General features: G+C 48.5%; 1 protein-coding gene across 2 annotated transcripts in view; it reads left to right on the top strand.

The window, feature by feature from the left end:
- The window catches only part of ADCY1 (adenylate cyclase 1), a gene marked incomplete at its 5' end in the record, with an annotated part of 131093 nt that overhangs the window by 18279 nt on the left and 92686 nt on the right, over window positions 1-20128 (top strand). For both annotated transcript variants that reach the window (XM_082400198.1, XM_082400199.1), the window contains one exon: window positions 3017-3166. In XM_082400198.1, coding sequence (XP_082256324.1) covers window positions 3017-3166 — 150 coding nt within the window. The remainder of the gene's footprint in view (window positions 1-3016; window positions 3167-20128) is intronic.

Below are 20128 nucleotides of genomic sequence, written 5' to 3'. Positions count from 1 at the left end.
CTCCCCAGATCGCTGCTTCCGCCTCGCCCTGCCCGCCAGACTCTAGCTATGGGGTGTGCCATGGGGCTGTTTTCCATGGGAGCAGCTCAGACGGCGTGGCAGGGCAGCTAGGTACTCAGTGACCACCCAGCTGGGCCTCGGTGTCCCTGGGGGGTCACCATGGCCGGAGTGATGGGAAGGTGTGAGGAAGGTGGGTGTAGAGGAGGTGACAAGGTGGGGCTCCCGGTGACCCAGCCCGCTCCCACTCTGCTCCTGATTTTTCCCTTGACCAAACTGCCCAGCCTCTGCTGGCCCTTCTGCCCCCAGCCCATGCCTCACCCCTCTGCCCAGACCTCAGTAGGGACCCGCACTTTCCCCTGTTTCTGCCGCCAGCCACCTGAGGCCCTGCTTTCTGGAAAAGCCGCGTCTACCAGGTGTGACCTGTGGCGTCCTGCACCCTGTGCTGAGCTGACCCCGGGCGCCTGGCCCCTCAGTTGGACTCCTTGTCCTCGACAGTGACAGCTGGGGGTTTCACTGCAGGGGTCACGGAAGCTGTGGGGCTGACGGGCTGGAGGGCATCTCGGGAGAGGTGTTCTGTGTGTTATGTGTTCTGTATGTTCAAAACCTTAAATAGAGGCTGGGAGGGGCGTGCAGAGGCCACAGGTGATTAAGGGTCTGCTGGGAGAGAAGCACATTTTGTGCAAAGGCTATTGTTTGAATTTTTAGAAACGTGTTCACTACTGCCTGTGGGCGTTTTAAACATGCTCAGTACGCGTTTAAATATTGACTCCACCAAACTACAATTTATTGTTTCATATACGCTGGTCTTCCCGTTGCCACTAGAAAAGTGCCTTCATCAACAGATTGGCATGAGCTGATCCCAAAATACAGCAGATGGTTCTTTAGACACAGAAAACACTGCCTGGTACGGGGGCCAGTGCGGTGCACCTAGGTGCAGCCAGTGCCGGCCACTGTGCCTGTGAGAGGGGGCACAGGCGTTGAAGATGCATTTGTGTTCCAGCCCCGCACCGGGTTAAAGCGTGGACGCTCCGGCTAGCGGGACGCTCAGATTTGGAGGTGTTCAGGGGCACAGCGAAGATGATCAGTGTCCCATGGAGATGGTCGGGTCACACGGAGACGTCCAGGTCACGTGGAGATGGTCAGGTCACAATGAGGTGTTCTGGGTGACAGTGGGCACCATTTTTGTAGGACTTGCGGCCACTCTCTTAGACCCCTCTCAGGATGGCCGTCCCTTTCTCTGGGCGGCAGAGGCAGGATCCGGGAGGTGATTTGCAGGAGCATGTCTTGCACACGATCTGTGTGAGGTGTAAGCGTGTGTCCATCCTCCTTGCCAAGTGTACATGAGGCAAGCCGTCCCTGCTGCGCTCACTGGGAGTTCACTCCCCTCCTGGGGGGTTTAGGGAGGTGACCACTGTGTGCTAGGGTCCTGCAGATTCCGGTCCCTCGGCCTGTCCCCTCCAGTGAGCAGCTCTTGTGTCTCTAGCTGGATGTCACCGACGACCACGACCTCCCGGCTCTCCCCCCTCCCTGTCCCTCAGCTCACCCTGTTCGGGCTGCCTTCCCCGTCCCTGCCTGGGCTCTGGCAGGAGCCCTCTGACTGCAGACTGCTGTCCCACCTGCCACTGTGTCTGTTGTCCTGTGTAGTTGTTGGTGGCAGTCAGTCCTGGGCGGGGAGAGTTTCTGGTTAATCCATGGGCAGCAGAACCTGCAGGAAATGCTGGAGTTTAATCAGACACAGAATCATCCGTTTTTGCAGCGACCGTGGGCAGCAGTTTGTATACGGCCTGTAAGCACCGCACCGCAGCCCCGCAGGGAGGTGGGTGGGTGTCTTCTCTCTCTCTTAGTGGCCTGGGGGCCCCAGGGGGATGTGCTGGGGTCCTGCTGGCCCGTGAGAGGCACCCCTGTCTGGCCCTGGACCCTGTGGCCGCGGGAGGTAGGGACAGACCCGCTGAGGAGGCCGAGCAGGGGGCGTGAGGTCTGATCCTCCCCCACGTCTGCCACTCTGTGCGGTGCGACCTTCATCCATCGTGGGTTCCTGTGAAACCCCCGAGCTCAGTCCTGGGCGGTCTGGACTGGACTTGGGTTTAGGCAGGTGAAAGCAGGAAGCGGTAAAACACCGCCGTCCTCGGGCTCCCTATCTTAACCCCCGCACGCTGCGTCCTTTCCTGGTCGAGCAGGTCTCAGCCTCGAGTCTGAGCCGTGGCTGCCCTGGAGGGGTCCTTCTCGGCCGGGCCCCTTTCTTGCTTCTTGTCTGTTGACGCGGAGTGAGAACCCAGGGACGTTGGAGGGACACTGCGTTTTCTCCATCTTCATACATAAATCACAGGTGTTCAGTTCATACCCAAATGCCACTCTTTCTTTTTAATCAACTCTCCTTCACTGCTTCTCTCCAGAACTTTCCATGTTGCCTTTGTGGGAATAACCACTCAGTCTTCACGTTCAAAACTTCTAGGTGTAATGGTTTCCTCGGGTTGTTGTAACAAAGTGCCCAGACTGGGTGGCTCAAACAACAGACATTACTTCTCACAGTTCTGGAGGCTGGTTTCTCCCGAAGACTTTCTTCTTGGCGTGTCGACGGCCGTCTTCTCCCTGTGTCCTCACATCGTCTTCCCTCCGTGCGTGTCTGTGTCCTGATCTCCTCTTCTTATAAGGACACCAGTCATATTGGATTAGGGCCCAGCCTAATGGCCTCATTTTAACTTGATTACCTCTTGAAAGACCCTGTCTCCAAATACAGGCCCACTCTGGGGGGTTAGGGGTCAGGACTTCCACGTGAGTTTTGGGGGACACACCTTGCATCCTTTCCTACTGTTCCATTACGTGACAAGCTTATAGCACAGGTGACCCCTGCACAGGGTGAGGGATGAGGCCTGGCTCGTGGCCGTGTGAAACCGGCTTGGCACTGTGGGTCTGGCTGGTGTGGTCATTTCATGGGCTGGTGGTCGGAGGACGCGTAGGAGCCTCTGCTGAGCTGGGCCCCTGTGTGTAGCCCTCTGCAATGTTCTCTCCCCTCCAGCTCGGTGCCAACGCCCTGCTCTTCCTTGGCGTGAACATGTACGGGGTCTTCGTGCGGATCCTGGCTGAGCGCTCCCAGAGGAAGGCCTTCCTGCAGGCCCGGAACTGCATCGAGGACCGGCTGAGGCTGGAGGACGAGAATGAGAAGCAGGTCAGTGCCCGAGGTCTCGCCCCGAGGGACGTGGGGGGCCCGGGGCGGGGGGCACGGAGCCGCACAGCCTTCTCACCGAGGGCACTGGGAGTGAGGTCCAGCCTGGCCCGCCTGGGAGTCGGGTAGGGGCCTCAGGCCCCCGCTGGCCCCTCTGTCTCTGTGGACCAGCCCCCTCGGCCGGTCGGAGGAGAGGGGACAGCTGCGGAGGAGCACCGTGGGAACAGAGGCAGAAGAACTGCCACCCTTGGTCATCCCTGGGCCTCGGTTTCCCTGTTGGTGACATGAGGTACGGGGCTGTGGACGAGATGCCCAGGAGGCTTTGCAGGCCTCACTGGAGGCAGAGGAGAGCTGGGCTTGGTGCCGCTGGAAGGGCTGACTTGCTGGGAAGAGATGGTCACCATGTGAGCCTGACACCCGCAGCTTGGCTGAGGCTGCAGGGAGAGCACCCTGCCCGGCTCCTGCCACGCCTGCTGGGGTGGCAGCACCGTCCCCTGTGACCTAGAGGCTTGGAGGGAGCCGGGTGGCTTCCCACTGCCCCAGCTACCGTCACCTGCGTGTCCCGGGCTCACCCCTCTCGGCGGCGTTTCCTCTGCTGCGGTCCTGGGGCCGCAAGGATGCTCCAAGAGCCCTGGGCGAGGCCTTTCGCCGGGAGCACCCGGACTCCTGTGCTTTACCAAAGTGCTGACGGCGGAGGCTTGTTTTCCGGGGGTGGGGTGGATGGGATGGGTTTATAAACGAGATGCTACTATTATGGTAAATACAAGGCATTAAGTACAGACTGTACATGTAAAAATGCACACACACATTTCCATTTATAGGTATTATAATGATGCCTAGTATTTACTGTACAAGTCGGATATCACTTAGAAACAGATGGCGTGTGTATGTTTAGATCATGTGTGTGGATCAGTGGGTGGCTTTGTCTGTGGGTGGTGTATGTGTGTGGGAGATATGTGTCTGTGAGGCTGTGTGCACTCTTGTGCATGTGGGCATGTGTGTGTTGTATGTGCACATGCATGTGCGCATTTGCATGTGTCTGTACACGTGTGTGTTTGTGGATATGTGGGGCATGTGTGCAAATGTATATGTGCGTATATGTGTGCGTGCATGTCTGTGTGGGTATATACATGTGTGTGGATTTGCATTCACGTGGACTGTGTGTGTGCATGCCTATATGTCTCTGTACACACCGTGTGCACATGTGTGCGCTTGTGGATGTGTGTGCGTATGTGTGTATGCGTGCGTGTGGATGTGTGTGTATAAGTGTGCTGGCACACACATGCACAAGTATAAAGAACACGTCTCCTGGGGCTGTGCACTGAACGTTTTCCCCACGCCAGCATCATCGGTGCTGATGGGGAGTCTTCGGTGCTAAGAGGCCCTTGAGCTTGGTGTCCTTACCTTCGTCACCTCCCCGGGATCCCAGAAGTGACTCTTCAGAGTCCTCTCCCCTTAAATACATCGCCTGAAGTACTGGAAAAATCGACGTGGGGGCCATTCTTGTGTGTTTCTGAATCTTCCTTTTCTTTCTATTTTTCTCTCCTCTCCATCTCCTTTCAAATATCTTCCTTTCCCACTTTCTTCAAAAAATCACTTTCTTAAAAAAAAGTATTTATTTTTACTGAAGTAGAGTTGATTTACAATGTTGTGCTAGTTTCAGGTGTACAGCAAAGTGATTCACTTATACATACATATATATCTACTTTTTTCAGATTCTTTTTCCACATAGGTTATTATAAAATATTGAGTAGAGTTCTGTGTGCTATACATTAGGTCCTTGTTGATTATCTATTTTATATATAGTAGTGTGTATATGTTAATCCCAAACTCCCAATTTATCCCTCCCCCCCCCTTCCCCTTTGGTAACCATAAGTTTGTTTTCTATGTCTCTGGGTCTACTGCTGTTTTGTAAATAAGTTCATTTGTATTGTTTTTTAAGATTCCACATATAAATAATATCATGTGATATTTTTCTTTCTCTGTCTGACTGATTTAGTATGATAATCTCTAGGTCCAGCCATGTTGCTGCAAATGACATTATTTCATTCTTTTTTATGGCTGAGTTATAGGCCATTGTATATATGTACCACATCTTTTTTTTAACTTAATTTAATTTTTTTATACAGCAGGTTCTTGTTAGTTATCGATTTTATACATATTACTGTATATATGTCAATCCCAATCTCCCAGTTCATCCCACCTCCACCACCCACTCCCCCGCCCTGCCACTTTCCCCCTTGGTGTCCATACGTTTGTTCTCTACATCTGTGTCTCTATTTCTGCCTTGCAAACTGGTTCATCTGTACCATTTTTCTAGATTCCACATATATGTGTTAATATCTGATACTTGTTTTTCTCTTTCTGACTTCACTCTCTGTGACAGTCCTGGGGTCCATCCACGTCTCTACAAATGACCCAATTTCGTTCCTTTTTATGGCTGAGTAGTATTCCATTGTATATATGTACCACATCTTCTTTATCCATTCGTCTGTCGATGGGCATTTAGGTTGCTTCCACGACCTGGCTATTGTAAATATTACCGCAGTGAACATTGGGGTGCATGTGTCTTTTTGAATTATGATTTTCTCTGGGTATATGGCCAGTAGTGGGATTGCTGGGTCATATGGTAGGTCTATTTTTAGTTTTTTAAGGAACTTCCATACTGTTCTTCATAGTGGCTGTATCAATTTACATTCCCACCAGCAGTGCAAGAGGGTTCCCTATTCTCCACACCCTCTTCAGCATTTGTTGTTTGTAGATTTTCTGATATGATGCCCATTCTAACTGGTGTGAGGTGATACCTAATAGTAGTTTTGATTTGCATTTCTCTAATAATTAGTGATGTTGAGCAGCTTTTCATGTGCCTCTTGGCCATCTGTATGTCTTCTTTGGAGAAATGTCTATTTAGGGCTTCTGCCCATTTTTGGATTGGGTTGTTTGTTTTTTTAATATTGAGCTGCATGAGCTGTTCATATATTTTGGAGATCAATCCTTTGTCCTTTGATTCGTTTGCAAATATTTTCTCCCATTCTGAGGGTTGTCTTTTCGTCTTGTTTATAGTTTCCTTTGCTGTGCAAAAGCTTTTAAGTTTCATTAGGTCCCATTTGTTTATTTTTGTTTTTATATCGTGGGTCAAAAAAGATCTTGCTGCGATTTATGTCAAAGAGTGTTCTTCCTATGTTTTCCTCTAAGAGTTTTATAGTGTCCGGTCTTACATTTAGGTCTTTAATCCATTTGGAGTTTATTTTTGTGTCTGGTGTTAGGGAGTGTTCTAATTTCATTCTTTTACATGTAGCTGTCCAGTTTTCCCAGCACCACTTATTGAAGAGACTGTCTTTTCTCCATTGTATATCCTTGCCTCCTTTGTCATAGATTAGTTGACCATAGGTGCGTGGGTTTATCTCTGAGCTTTCTATCCTGTTCCATTGATCTATATTTCTGTTTTTGTGCCAGTACCATATTGTCTTGATGACTGTAGCTTTGTAGTATAGTCTGAAGTCAGGGAGCCTGATTCCTCCAGCTCCATTTTTTTTCCCTCAAGATTGCTTTGGCTATTTGGCTATTTTGTCTCCATACAAATTTTAAGATTTTTTGTTCTAGTTCTGTAAAAATTGCCATTGGTAATTTGATAAGGATTGCATTGAATCTGTAGATTGCTTTGGGTAGTATAGTTATTTTCACAATATTGAGTCTTCCAATCCAAGAACATGGTATATCTCTCCATCTGTTTGTGTCATCTTTGATTTCTTTCATCAGTGTCTTATAGTTTTCTGAGTACAGGTCTTTTACCTCCTTAGGTAGGTTTATCCCTAGGTATTTTATTCTTTTTGTTGCAGTGGTGAATGGGATTGCTTCCTTAATTTCTCTTTCTGATCTTTCGTTGTTAGTGTATAGGAATGCAAGAGATTTCTGTGCATTAATTTTGTATCCTGCAACTTTACCAAATTCATTGATTAGCTCTAGTAGTTTTCTGGTGGCATCTTTAGGATTCTCTATGTATAGTATCATGTCATCTGCAAACAGTGACAGTTATACTTCTTCTTTTCCAATTTATATTTCGTTTATTTCTTTTTCTTCTCTGATTGCCGTGGCTAGCTAGGACTTCCAAAAATATGTTGAATAATAGTGGCGAGAGTGGACATCCTTGTCTTCTTCCTGATCTTAGAAGAAATACTTTCAGGTTTTCACCAATTGAGAATGATGTTTGCTGTGGGTTTGTCATATATGGCCTTTATTATGTTGAGGTCGGTTCCCTTTATGCCCACTTTCTGGAGAGTTTTTATCATAAATGGGTGTTGAATTTTGTCAAAACCTTTTTCTGCATCTGTTGAGATGATCATATGGTTTTTATTCTTCATTTTGTTAATATGGCATATCACATTGGTTGATTTGCATATATTGAAGAATCCTTGCATCCCTGGGATAAACCCCACTTGATCATGGTGTATCATCCTTTTAATGTGTTGTTGGATTCTGTTTGCTAGTATTTTGTTGAGGATTTTTGCATCTATATTCATCAGTGATATTGGTGGGTAATTTTCTTTTTTTGTAGTATCTTTGTCTGGTTTTGGTATCAGGGTGATGGTGGCCTCGTGGAATGAGTTTTGGAATGTTCCTTCCTCTGCAGTTTTTTTCAAGAGTTTGAGAAGGGTGGGTGTTAGCTCTTCTCTAAATGTTTGATAGAATTCACCTGTGAAGCCATCTGGTCCTGGACTTCTGTTTGTTGGAAGATTTTTAATCACAGTTTCAATGTCATTACTTGTGATTGGTCTGTTCATATTTTCTATTACTTCCTGGTTCAGTCTTGGAAGGTTATACCTTTCTAAGAGTTTGTCCATTTCTTCCAGGTTGTCCATTTTATTGGCATAGAGTTGCTTGTAGTCTCTTATGATGCTTTGTATTTCTGTGGTGTTCGTTGTAACTTCTTTTTCATTTCTAATTTTATTGATTTGAGTCCTCTCCCTCTTTTTCTTGACGAGTTTGGATAAAGGTTTATCAATTTTGTTTATCTTCTCAAAGAACCAGCTTTAAGTTTTATTGATCTTTGCTATTGTTTTCTTTGTGTCTATTTTGTTTATTTCTGCTCTGATCTTTATGATTTCTTTCCTTCTACTAACTTTGGGTTTTGTTTGTTCTTCTTTCTCTGGTTCCTTTAGGTATAAGGTTAGATTGTTTATTTGAGATTTTTCTTGTTTCTTGAGGTAGGATTGTATTGCTATAAACTTCCCTCTTAGAACTGCTTTTGCTGCATCCCATAGGTTTTGGATCGTCGTGTCTTCGTTGTCATTTGTCTCTAGGTATTTTTTGACTTCCTCTTTGATTTCTTCAGTGATCTCTTGGTTATTTAGTAACGTATTGTTTAGTCTCCATATGTTTGTGTTTTTAACGTTTTTTTCCCCCTGTAATTGATTTCTAATATCACAGTGTTGTGGTCGGAAAAGATGCTTGATATGATTTCATTTTTCTTAAATTTACCGAGGCTTGATTTGTGACCCAAAATGTGATCTATCCTGGAGAATGTTCCATGTGCACTTGAGAAGAAAGTGTAATCTGCTATTTTCAGATCAATGTCCTATAAATATCAATTAAATCTGTTTGGTCTATTGTGTCATTTAAAGCTTGAATTTCCTTATTAATTTTCTGTCTGGATGATCTGCCCATTGGTGTAAGTGAGGTGTTAAAGTCCCCCACTATTATTGTGTTACTGCCGATTTCCTCTTTTATAGCTGTTAGCATTTGCCATATGTATTGAGGTGCTCCCATGTTAGGTGCATATATATTTATAATTGTTATATCTTCTTCTTGGATTGATCCCTTGATCATTATGTAGTGTCCTTCCTTGTCTCTTGTAACATTCTTTATTTTAAAGTCTATTTTATCTGATATGAGCATTGCTACTCCAGCTTTCTTTTGATTTCCATTTGCATGGAATATCTTTTTCCATCCCCTCACTTTCAGTCTGTATGTGTCCCTAGGTCTGAAGTGGGTTTCTTACAGACAGCATATAGATGGGTCTTGTTTTTGTATCCATTCAGTGAGCCTGTGTCTTTTGTTTGGAGCATTTAATCCATTCACATTTAACGTAATTATCGATATGTATGTTCCTATTACCATTTTCTTAATTGTTCTGGGTTTGTGTTTGTAGGTCCTTTTCTTCTCTTGTGTTTCCCACTTAGTGAAGTTCCTTTAGCATTTGTTGTAGAGCTCGTTTGGTGATGCTGAATTCTTTTAGCTTTTGCTTGTCTGTAAAGCTTTTGATTTCTCTGTTGGATCTGAATGAGATCCTTGCCAGGTAGAGTAATCTTGGTTGTAGGTTCTTCCCTTTCATCACTTTAAATATATTGTGCCACTCCCTTCTGGTTTGTAGAGTTTCTGCTGAGAAATCAGCTGTTAACCTTATGGGAGTTCCTTTGTATATTATTTGTCATTTTTCCCTTGTGCTTTTAATAATTTTTCTTTGTGTTTAATTTTTGTCAGTTTGATTACTATATGTCTCAGCGTGTTTCTCCTTGGGTTTATCCTGCCTGGGACTCTCTGTGCTTCCTGGACTTGGGTGGCTATTTCCTTTCCCATGTTAGGGAAGTTTTCGACTATAATCTCTTCAAATATTTTCTTGGGTCCTTTCTCTCTCTGTTCTCCTTCTGGGACCCCTGTAATGAGAACGTTGGTGTGTTTAATGTTGTCCCATAGGTCTCTTAGGCTGTCTTCATTTCTTCTTATTCTTTTTTCTTTATTCTGTTCCGCAGCAGTGAATTCCACCATTCTGTCTTCCAGGTCACTTATCCATTCTTCTGCCTCGGTTATTCTGCTATTGATTCCTTCTAGTGTATTTTTCATTTCAGTTATTGTATTGTTCATCTCTGTTTGTTAGTTCCTTAATTCTTCTAGGTGTTTGTTCTTTAATTCTTCTAGGTCTTTGTTAAACATTTCTTGCATCTTCTCGATCTTTGCCTCCATTCTTTTTCTGAGGTCCTGTATCATCTTCACTATCATTATTCTGAATTCTTTTTCTGGAAGGTTGCCTATCTCCACTTCATTTAGTTGTTTTTCTGGGGTTTTATCTTGTTCCTTCATCTGGTACATAGCCCTCTGCCTTTTCATCTTGTCTATCTTTCTGTGAATGTGGTTTTTTTCCCACAGGCTGCAGGATTTTATTTCTTCTTCCTTCTGCTGTCTGCCCTCTGGTGGATGAGGCTATCTAAGAGGCTTGTGCAGTTTCCTGATGGGAGGGACTGGTGGTGGGTAGAGCTGGCTGTTGCTCTGGTGGGCAGAGCTCAGTAAAACTTTAATCTGCTTGTCTGCTGATGGGTGGGGCTGAGTTCCCTCCTGTTGGTGTTTGGCCTGAGGCGACCCAGCACTGGAGCCTACAGGCTTTTTGGTGGGGCTAATGGCAGACTCTGGGAAGGCTCATGCCAAGGAGTACTTCCCAGAACTTCTGCTGCCAGTGTCCTTGTCCCCATGGTGAGCCACAGCTGCCCCCTGCCTCTGCATGAGACCCTTCAACACTAGCAGGTAAGTCTGGTTCAGTCTCCCCTGTGGTCACTGCTCCTTCCCCTGGGTCCCGATGCACACACTACTTTGTGTGTGCCCTCCAAGAGTGGAGTCTCTGTTTCCCCCAGTCCTGTCGAAGTCCTGCAGTCAAATCCTGCTGGCCTTCAAAGTCTGATTCTCTAGGAATTCCTTCTCCTCTTGCGGGACCCCCAGGTTGAGAAGCCTGACATGGGGCTCAGAACCTTCACTCCAGTGGGTGGACTTCTGTGGTATAAGTGTTCTCCAGTTTGTGAGTCACCCACCCAGCAGTTGTGGGATTTGATTTTATTGTGATTGCGCCCCTCCTGCCATCTCACTGCAGCTTCTCCTTTGTCTTTGGATGTGGGGTATCTTTTTTGGTGAGTTCCAGTGTCTTCCTGTTGATGATTGTTCAGCAGTTAGTTGTGATTCCGGTGCTCTCACAAGAGGGAGTGAGCGCACGTCCTTCTACTCTGCCGTCTTGAAACTGTACCACACCTTCTTTATCCATTCATCTGTCAAGGGGCACTTAGGTTGCGTCCATGTCTTGGCTATTGTAAATAGTGCTGCTGTGAACATTGGGGTGCATGTATCTTTTCAAATTATGGTTTTCTCTGGATCCACTTTCTCTGATTTTGTCTTTCATTTCTTTTCTTACTCTTGCTGCCTTTCCTATAGACTACCTAGCATCTACCTTTAAAACATTTTCGAATGCTTGGTGTGCCCTCTGTCCCTCTGGTGGGTCCCATCTATTGATGGCGAGGATGCTGGCCGTGGTGTGGCCACTCTTGCTGCCTGCATGTGCGGGTTCTGCAAGTGCACATCTCTCCCCCTGCACCCACACTCCCGTCCAGGGAACACAGTGGCCGAGCAAGCGCTCCTGCTTGCTGCGAACCTAGCCTTTGCTGCTGTACGTGTGTCACTTCTCTGCAGCTCCGAGAGCAAGGAGCTTCTCAGTCCCACAGCTGAGGAAGCCCAGACTCACGGAGGCTCAGAGGCGGGTCTGAGTTCTAACCGCTGACCTGATGTTCTTAAGCAGGAAATCTGCAAAATGGTAAATGTCACCCAATCCCATCAGCCCAGCTGAGTGCTCTGTATTTTCAAGTTTCCGTCCTTACGCACATTCTCTCCCCTCATCGTTGTCGTTTGGTGTATACATAATTTTATTTTCTGCATTTTGACTTATCATTTCCCACAGGTGTACCACTGGTGCTCTAAAGGTAACCTAAGACAGCTGCTGCTTCCTCACCTTCATGCAGGTCTCCGAATCTGACTTTTAGACACCATGTTTTCAAAAATGCTTCTTTCTCATAAGCATCTGTATTCATATAGATGTGAAGTATCCTTGGTTACATTCTCAGGAGTGCAAATATTACAGTGTCGTTTCTCTCCGTGTCCTGGGTATTTTCCAAAACATGTTGTGCTTCATTTTATCTTATAAGTAATACTTAGTTACACCCAGCTCTGGGTAGCAGTGGTTGAGTGGGGTCCTGGGGCCGACAGGGTCGGCGTCAGAGGGAGCCTGCCAGAAATGCAGATTCTCAGGTCTGCCCGGTCCCATGGCTGGGAAAGCTGGGGTGGGCCCAGCATTCAGGGCTCTGGTGTGTATCCCCAGTGTTGCACGTGACCCACTTTCTCCCTCCCTCCGTCCCTCCTTCCCTCCTCTCTTCCTGTTAGAACTTGGTACCCCCCGTTTACTCAGATGCCGGTTCCTCGTGCGGTGGCCTCTTTTCCACGCGTGTTTACCGGTTGTATTTCTCTGTGGAGCGCGTGTTCTGATCCTCTGCCCGTTCATGCTCTGACTTTCTGTGGGTTTGAACGAGAAAGGCTGGTGTTCCCCAAGTCTGTTCCTCTAGCTCTGCTTTTCTTTGTGTAAAACCTCAATCTTTCGCATATTCCAGCGTATCAATCGTCTTCCTCTGTGGTTTCATCTGTTGCTGGGACAGCTGAGCACACGAAATACAGAAGTGCGGATGCGTCACCCCCGTGAGTTCCCCCGGCTGGTCCTGAGAGGGGGCGAGGCAGTATCCTGACTTGCTGTACTTTTTTGATTGGAACCCGCGGGTCGTATCACAGGACAACTCTCTCCCTGGGAGGCCTTGTCCCTGGCACTCAGGTTACTCCCTGCCTCCGGCTGGGACGACTGTTTTTAGCTCAGGGAGCCCTGTCTCTTTGGGGGGCAGAAGGCGAGCACTCGGGCTCAGATGGGGCTCAGCCACCTCTTCAGGGCTCTCAAGCACCAGTCGGCACTCGGTACCTCAGAGCCTGCCAGGGGACGGCCTGGCCAGGCCAGGGGAGACTGCAGGTGGCCAGGCAGCTCTGCCCAACTCACACCTCTGTGTCAGTGTGAAAACCGCAGCCCCCTCAGTTGCAGGTGAGGGACACCCTGACCATATGGGCTTGTCTGTGTTTCCATGCTTCAACTCAAGTAACAGAGCAATCCAGTTCCATAGCCGCTTCCGGAGTCTTCTCCAGGCCCTGACCCAGTAAGGCGGCACCCTAGGTGATGTGAGGGGATATTGGTGGATGCACCCTGGGTCTGGAGGGGGGTTCTGGGTGATGCATCCTTGTTCTGGGAGAGGATGCTGGGGACGTGGCCCAGTTCTGGGAGGGAGTGGGGGGGCGTCCAGCTCCAGAGGGACCACTGTGTGGCAGCAGGTGTGCCCCACTGGCTTCTAGGGGGAGGCAGGGAGATGCCGGGTTTGGGCTGCAGGGGCTGGGAATGGGGTCCTCGAGCAAGGCCGAGTCAGGGAGGCGCATGAGCGGTGAGACGGGGCGGGGAATGTGCTTGGTGGTCGAGGGGCGGCGTGTAGTTTGTTGTGGCCTCAGCTGTAGGAAATGGGAGAAGGTGAGAGGGAGGCAGGGCTTTGCCCTCTGTGGAAGGTGGCGCACCAGACCGCGCGGCGGGGCCCCTGATGTGTCTGAGCAGGACAGAGAGCTGGTCAGACGCAGGTTGGGGGGGGGGTCAGTGCGGAGGTAGGACTTGCCCTAGAAGTCGGGCAGGTTGTTCTTTCCTCTCTCCCCGGATGAGTGTCCACCCAGGTATGCCGAGGAGGCTTCGGCAGGCAGGAGAAGACTGTGCTTCATGGCCCGAAGCACGCGTTTCTCTGGAGCCCCTGGAGACGTCCTCTCTCTGGGATGCACCTGCAGGACAGGCTGCGTTTGTGTGGCCACCACTGGCCGGCCAGGGTTTGCGGGAGGGGAGAGTGAGGGACCTGCTTTGACATGCAGACACGCAACCTCAGAACCCTCGCCTGTCCCAGCTGCTGGACCCTTTTGTTCCGGGACAGGATTCAGCCGATGGAAACTGTTGAGAAGCGTGGCTCCCACTGCAGAACCCCGGGCAGTAACTTAGACGGGATGCGCAGGCCCTTCCCCACTCTGTACAGATCTCATGCCAACGTTGTTCTCGCCCAGGTTGATCAGTTGCTTCTTTTTTTATTGAAGCCTAGTTGGTTTACAATACTGTGTTAGTGTCAGGTGTACAGCAGAGTGGTTCAGTTACGTAGATTTTCGGGTGAGCTTCACCTCAAACCTTGGGGAGAGTCTCTGACCATCTTAGGTAAGGATGCCACTGTGAGCTCTTACCTCTCACCCGCCTGCAGCCAGGAAGGACCCGTGGGCAATCCGTGCCTGTAATCACTGATTTTTGCAGCAACACTGAGAAGATGGTGATAATTGCGCCAGAAATCGGGAGCATCTCCTCCCCTCCTATATGGTTCAGAACTAATAGCCCTGCAGTTGCTATTTTAAAAGAAAAGTCCAACTGCTTTGGTTACAAAATCTGAGTGTTTCTTTATCTCCTGCCCTGCTCCCTGCAGACGCGGACAGGCATGGTCTCCCCAGTCCAGTCTCCAAGTTCAAGGCCTCCTCCAACGTTTTCACAAGTGGGAATATTAGAAGCGTTCTGTCCTCCTCAGGGCAGCCCGCAGAACCAGAGGGGCTGGAGAGGATGGGCAGGGGGCCTGTCTGCTTCATTGGACACACTCTCCTTCTAGAAGGTTCTCTGCTATATTTTGAAGTTGTCAGTGACCCCTCCTCCCACCAAATCAAAACAGACAGCGGCCCCTACGCAGGGCTGCCCGACTCTGTCCTGTCCTGCGGGGCTGTGGCAGAAGAGAGGAACGTGCTTGATCGGAAGGTGTTCTCTCCTCTGGGTTCTTAGATCTTTAAAACTAATTTCAGGCCTCTGTGTTGCAGTTAAGCATGTAAAAACTTGGTTCCGTTTTGTAAATCTGAGAACTGGGGCTGACTCAGAGAATTTAAATGATGTGGGAAGGCCAATAAAGCAAGTGCCAAAGCCGTTGGTGGCAGAGCGAAGAGAGCAGAGGCCAAAGCCCAGAATCCCCCCCAAACCAGCTGTGGCCCGCTTTCTCCCTTTACAGCCTCGTGTCTCTTCAGCCACAAAAAAAGGCTCACATAGGTGTTTTGGGTTGGTTGATATCTGGATTAAAATATTCCAAAGGGCTGTGAGGGGTCTTTTAACAGGACTCTTTCAGTTTCAGACAAAAGCATCAAAAATTGGTTCTTTGACATAGAAAAACTTTAGAGAGACTGACCAAGAAGAAAGAGCAGACAAGATGATTCGGGATGGGAAAGCACGCGCCCTAGGGATAAAGCCAGGTTAAAAATAGATGAGAGGGAAATACTAAGAGGTTTTTTTTTTTTTTTTTTGCCAGAATATTTGAAAACTTAGACAAAATGGACAAATTCCCAGAATGGTGTTAGTTACTAAAACTGATTCTAGAAGAAAAAGAAAGCCTGAAGCATCCTATGATCATTAAAATGATTGAGTCAGTAATGAAAAGTTTGCCAAAAAGTCATCACCAGGCCCCAGTGGTTTGACAGCTGAGTCCTACAAACTTCGAAGGAAAACACCTTTCCAAGCTGATCATCCATAGGACAGAAACTCCTCTTGAGTGCAGGATAACCTTGCTCATGATTCTGGAGGATGGAGCTGGGATTCCAGAATCTCAGTTATGCAGGTCAGACTGACATGCAAGGGAGCAGCCCCTGTGTCCCCAGTCTTGCGTTCATGAGTGGTGTCAGCCCCGAGGCCCTTTGCCTCTTGGTGCCTGAGTGGGTTGGGAGAGACCCAGCTGGAATTCCTTTGGGAGTGGTCATTCATGACTGCACATCTGAATGCTTGGCCTATGGCTCTGGAGACCCTGGGATGGAGGGAACCTGGTCTCAGCAAGATGTGGTGTAACTGGATGGGAGACAGAGAGCAGCAGTTGGCCCCTGTGGGGAGGCCCAACTGGAGGATGGACGTGTCCGAGGGGCATGCTATGTGCAGGGGCGGGTGGGACGTGCATTGGAAGAGTATTTGGTTGGGGCTTTGAAGGATGTGTAGGAGTTTGCCAGGTAGGGGTGGGAGATGGGGAGCAGTAGGTGGCATTCATATAGTGAATGGGGGTGGGGCGCACACGTATTATTTTCCGGTCAGGGGTAAGCTGCAGCTCTGTCTTCCTTCAGCTTGGTGAGAGTTGGGATAGAGCTGGAAGGGCTGCTCCACTGGGGGACAGGGACCACCTGGGAGCCTTAGGTGATCACTGCTCCCCACCGGGGTCTAACCCTTAGGTCTGAGCCTGTCAGAGCTGGTGATCATAGGGAGGGGGTGAGAGGCCTCTGAAGGTCACCCCTTAGCTCCTTGGGGGCCTCCTTTCCTGCCGTTCCCCATAGCCCAGCCAGGGAGCCTGGGCTTGCAAGGTCCTACCCCTGAGATCAGCCTCCTTGCCCTGACTGCAGAGGCCACTGCTCCAAAGGCCCTGATATTCCTCAAATACCATTATTAAGTCGTAATTCTAAAATTACACACAGCTGTTTACAAAGCACATATTCAGTTGTCATCCTAACATGGTAAATGGGACAATTTTGATTTCCCATTGTCAGGAAATTTATCAAGAGGAAGCAAGTTTCCTTTTCAGTGATACAAGATGGAGTTTTAAAGAGGTCTGACTCATTCACAGCATCTTTTGAAACCACTATAGTTGTTATTTATTTTTAATTTAAAAAAGCCTATTGATCTATAGTTTATGTATCAGTACTATTAAGTTCAATTTAAAGTTCAAAACAACTAAATGGTTTTTTTGATACTTTGAGTGTGTAACCATCACAATAATCTAATATTTGAATATTTTCATTGCCCCAAAAAGAAACCTGTACTCATTCGTGGTCACTCCCCATCCACTCTTCCCAGACCTAGACACCACTAATCTATGTTCTGTCTCTGTGGGTTTGCCTGCTCAGGACATTTCCTGTATCAGTCAATGGAATCACACAGTATGTGGCCTTTTGTGTCTGGCTTCTTTCACTTTGCATACTGTTCTCAGGGTGCATCCACGTTGTAGCATGGGTCAGTGCTTCATTCCTGTTATAGCTGAGTAGTATTCCACTGTGTGGATGGACCACGCTGTTTATCCATTCATCCGCTGATGGACGTCTGGGTTGTTTCTTCTCTTCTATTATTTTTCCCATCTGTTTTCTCTGTTTTTCAGTTTGGTTAATTTCTACTGTTTTGTCTTCAAGTTCACTAAGCTTTCTCCTGTCCTCCCCATTCTGATGTTGTTCCCATCTGTTGAGCTTTTTATTTCAGATTTTTTTCCAGTTCTAAAATTTCCATTTGATTCTTTTTTTGTATCTTCTATTTCTTTGCTGAGAGTTTCTGTTTTATCACTTTTTCAAACATGTTTGTAGTTGTTCATTGAATCATTCTTAGGACGACTGCTTTAAAATCTTGTTAGTTATTCTAATTATTCTGTCGTTTGGTGTCTGTTGATTATCTTCATTCGTTGAGATTGTTCTGCTTCTTTGTATGATGAGTGATTTCTGATTGGAACCTGGACAATTGGGGTATTACGTATGAGACTCTGTGTCTTCTTTGAACTTTTTTCTTTTTTTGGCTGGTTTTCTGTGACTTCACTTGGCAGGGGAAAGTGGGGACCACCACCCCAGTACTTCCTAGTGGGGGTGTAAGTCCAGGCTCCACACTGGGCCTCTGTTGGGGTTCATGGGGGTGGGGATACCTCCTTACTGCTGTGCAAGAGAGAGTTCTGGCTTCTGACTTGGAAGGAGGAGCAGGAAAGCCCTTGGTCTTCACTGACAATGTGGAGCAGGGTGGGAGGTGTGCTGTGTGTTACCAGATGGGGGAGACCAAAGGCAGGGGTCCCCTGCATGGCCTCTCTGACACCCCAGCCTGGGGTTGGTGCTTCCTCACAGCCTGGGGAGGGTGGAGGTTTGCAGATTTTTTTGGAGGTGTGCCTGGAGTGGGACCGTTATTGTATAGCAGTTTTCTCACGAGGCTGCCCCTATCCTGATCCTTTGATTAGAGAGAGCCGACTTTTGTTGGAGCTTACTGCCATGCCTGTCGGCATCTCTGGGCCACCCACATCTCCAGCATTCAGTCTGGGTTATGTGAGGCAAAAAGAAAGTCCAAGGACTTATCTCCATGCCATCCCTGGTCCTGAGGTTTCTGCCACCTCCTCTCTGCCTTTCAGAGCCTTGGATGACTGTTTTATGTGTAACATCCTGGACTTTTGGTGTACTTAGTGGGGGGAACAGGGAAAAGTACGTCTCCATCTCTCCGGAAGCAGAGTCCTCACGATTGCTGTTTAAATATCTAATGTTTATTAAGGATAATACCTTTAAGTCCCATTTTGATAATCAAGAAAAACACTGAGGTTTTTATATAGCCTTCATAGGACCCTGGGATATTTTATATGATCCATATTCATAAATTTGTCCCTTTGATTTCTGGCTTTGTATCTTATTTCACTGGTTAGAACTCATTAACGTAGCTGTCTGCTCCTAATGTAATGTTTCATTGCTGCCTGAGGCTTTAGGGCTGTGCTTGGAATTGGATGTGGATTTCAGGTCTTATCTTTAGGATGTCAGTGAGCTACTTTGTCTTAGGTTGTTTGCTGGGTTTTTTTTGGTTTTGTTTTTAATCAGGGATAGGTGCTTGATCTTTTCACATGGCTGCTTTGCTCCCTGTGGGAGAGGTTGTGTACTTCTTTCTAGTCTTGATTATTAATGTGTGTTGGCTTTAGGCACTATCACTAATCTTGTGGATGGAGTTAATGCTGAGCCCTTGGTCAGAAATATGACCTGCAGTTAGGAACTTCATATGACAGTGGCTTATCCAAGTGAGATAACTCTTTTCTCTTACATACGTATTCCAGGGCAGGCACTTTACGGCTGACGTGGCAGATCTGATCCACGCAGCCCTCACAACCCAGTCTCCATCTAGTTAAATGGTCTGCCATCGCTAGTGTGTGGCCTTCATCCTCCTGAACAACGGTGGTCAGTATAGATCCAGCCATCATGACTGTATCCCCAGCAGCAGCAGAGAAGAGGGAAGAAGGACAAGCTGTCTTTAGGGAATATTCCAGAAGCTTCCACTTGACCCTTCAACTCCTATCTCCTTGGCCACATCTAGCTGCACAGGAGGCTGGGCTATGTAGTCTTCATTCCAGGTCTCCAAGTCCCCCGGTGAGAATAAGGGGCTAGACCGTGGTGCTGGTGGTGGAGAAGGGATCTGGGGGCAGCACTGACTCCGCCACAGCCATCTGTCTGGCACCCCTCGCTGCGCTGGGTGTGCACACCTGGGCCACCAGCAGCCTTCTCCCCTGTCCTCTGGGATTGGCACCTGCCCCCTCATCACCTCTTGAGTCTGGGGCCGGTCAGTGTCTCTCTGCCTTTTCAGTCCTTCCTTCCCTCCTGGTGGCTGCCTCGGTTTCCCTGTTCGAACTCCAGACGGTGCCGGGCAGCCGAGGTGATGGAGAGGCCAAGAGTGGGGCGGGCTCCCCTCAGCAGGGGCCCCCGGGGGGGAGGCTGTGGCTCGCTCAGGGAGAGCGGTCGGTTCCGAGGCTGTGAGACGGGGCGTTTGCACATCACCGACGGTGCAGGAAGGAGTGAGACGGGCGCCGGGGAAGCACAGTCTCGCTTGTTTGATTTGGCTTGGGCAGCACCTGACTGGTTTTCCAGGTGCAGGTAACATATTCCAAAGATGCAGGAGACAAGAGAGCGAAGCCGTGAAGAGCTGTCACCGGAGGTGCTGGGAGGCGTGGTACCGAGTAGGGACCCCTGAGGGTCAGCCAGGGCCTGAGATGTTCCTCCCCTTCTCAGAACACCCTGCTGAGGAAGTTGGCGTGATTTTCGCCCTGACAGACGGGATGGGATTGTGACGGAGCTTGACTCACCACTCCGAGAGGCAGAGCCAGGATGTGAGGCCAGGCAGCTGTCTTGCAGGCCCTGGGACTCGCCTTTCCCCCGACACCTCTGTGCGGGGCTCTGGGGCGCAGGAGCCCAGGGTTGTAGACGCCCACGACACTGGGACTGCGGGAGAGGGCACAGCTGCCCTGTGTGTCCCCAGGGCCCTTCCTGGGCGGCCTGCCCTGTTGTCCAGCTGCTTTTGTTTTCCCACCTTGCATCTCAGGGCGGTGACAGTTTCTG

This window comes from Balaenoptera borealis (genome assembly GCF_965194805.1).
Source record: "Balaenoptera borealis genome assembly, chromosome: 7".
NCBI lineage: Eukaryota > Metazoa > Chordata > Mammalia > Artiodactyla > Balaenopteridae > Balaenoptera > Balaenoptera borealis.
This window is presented reverse-complemented; position numbering and strand designations above follow the sequence as displayed.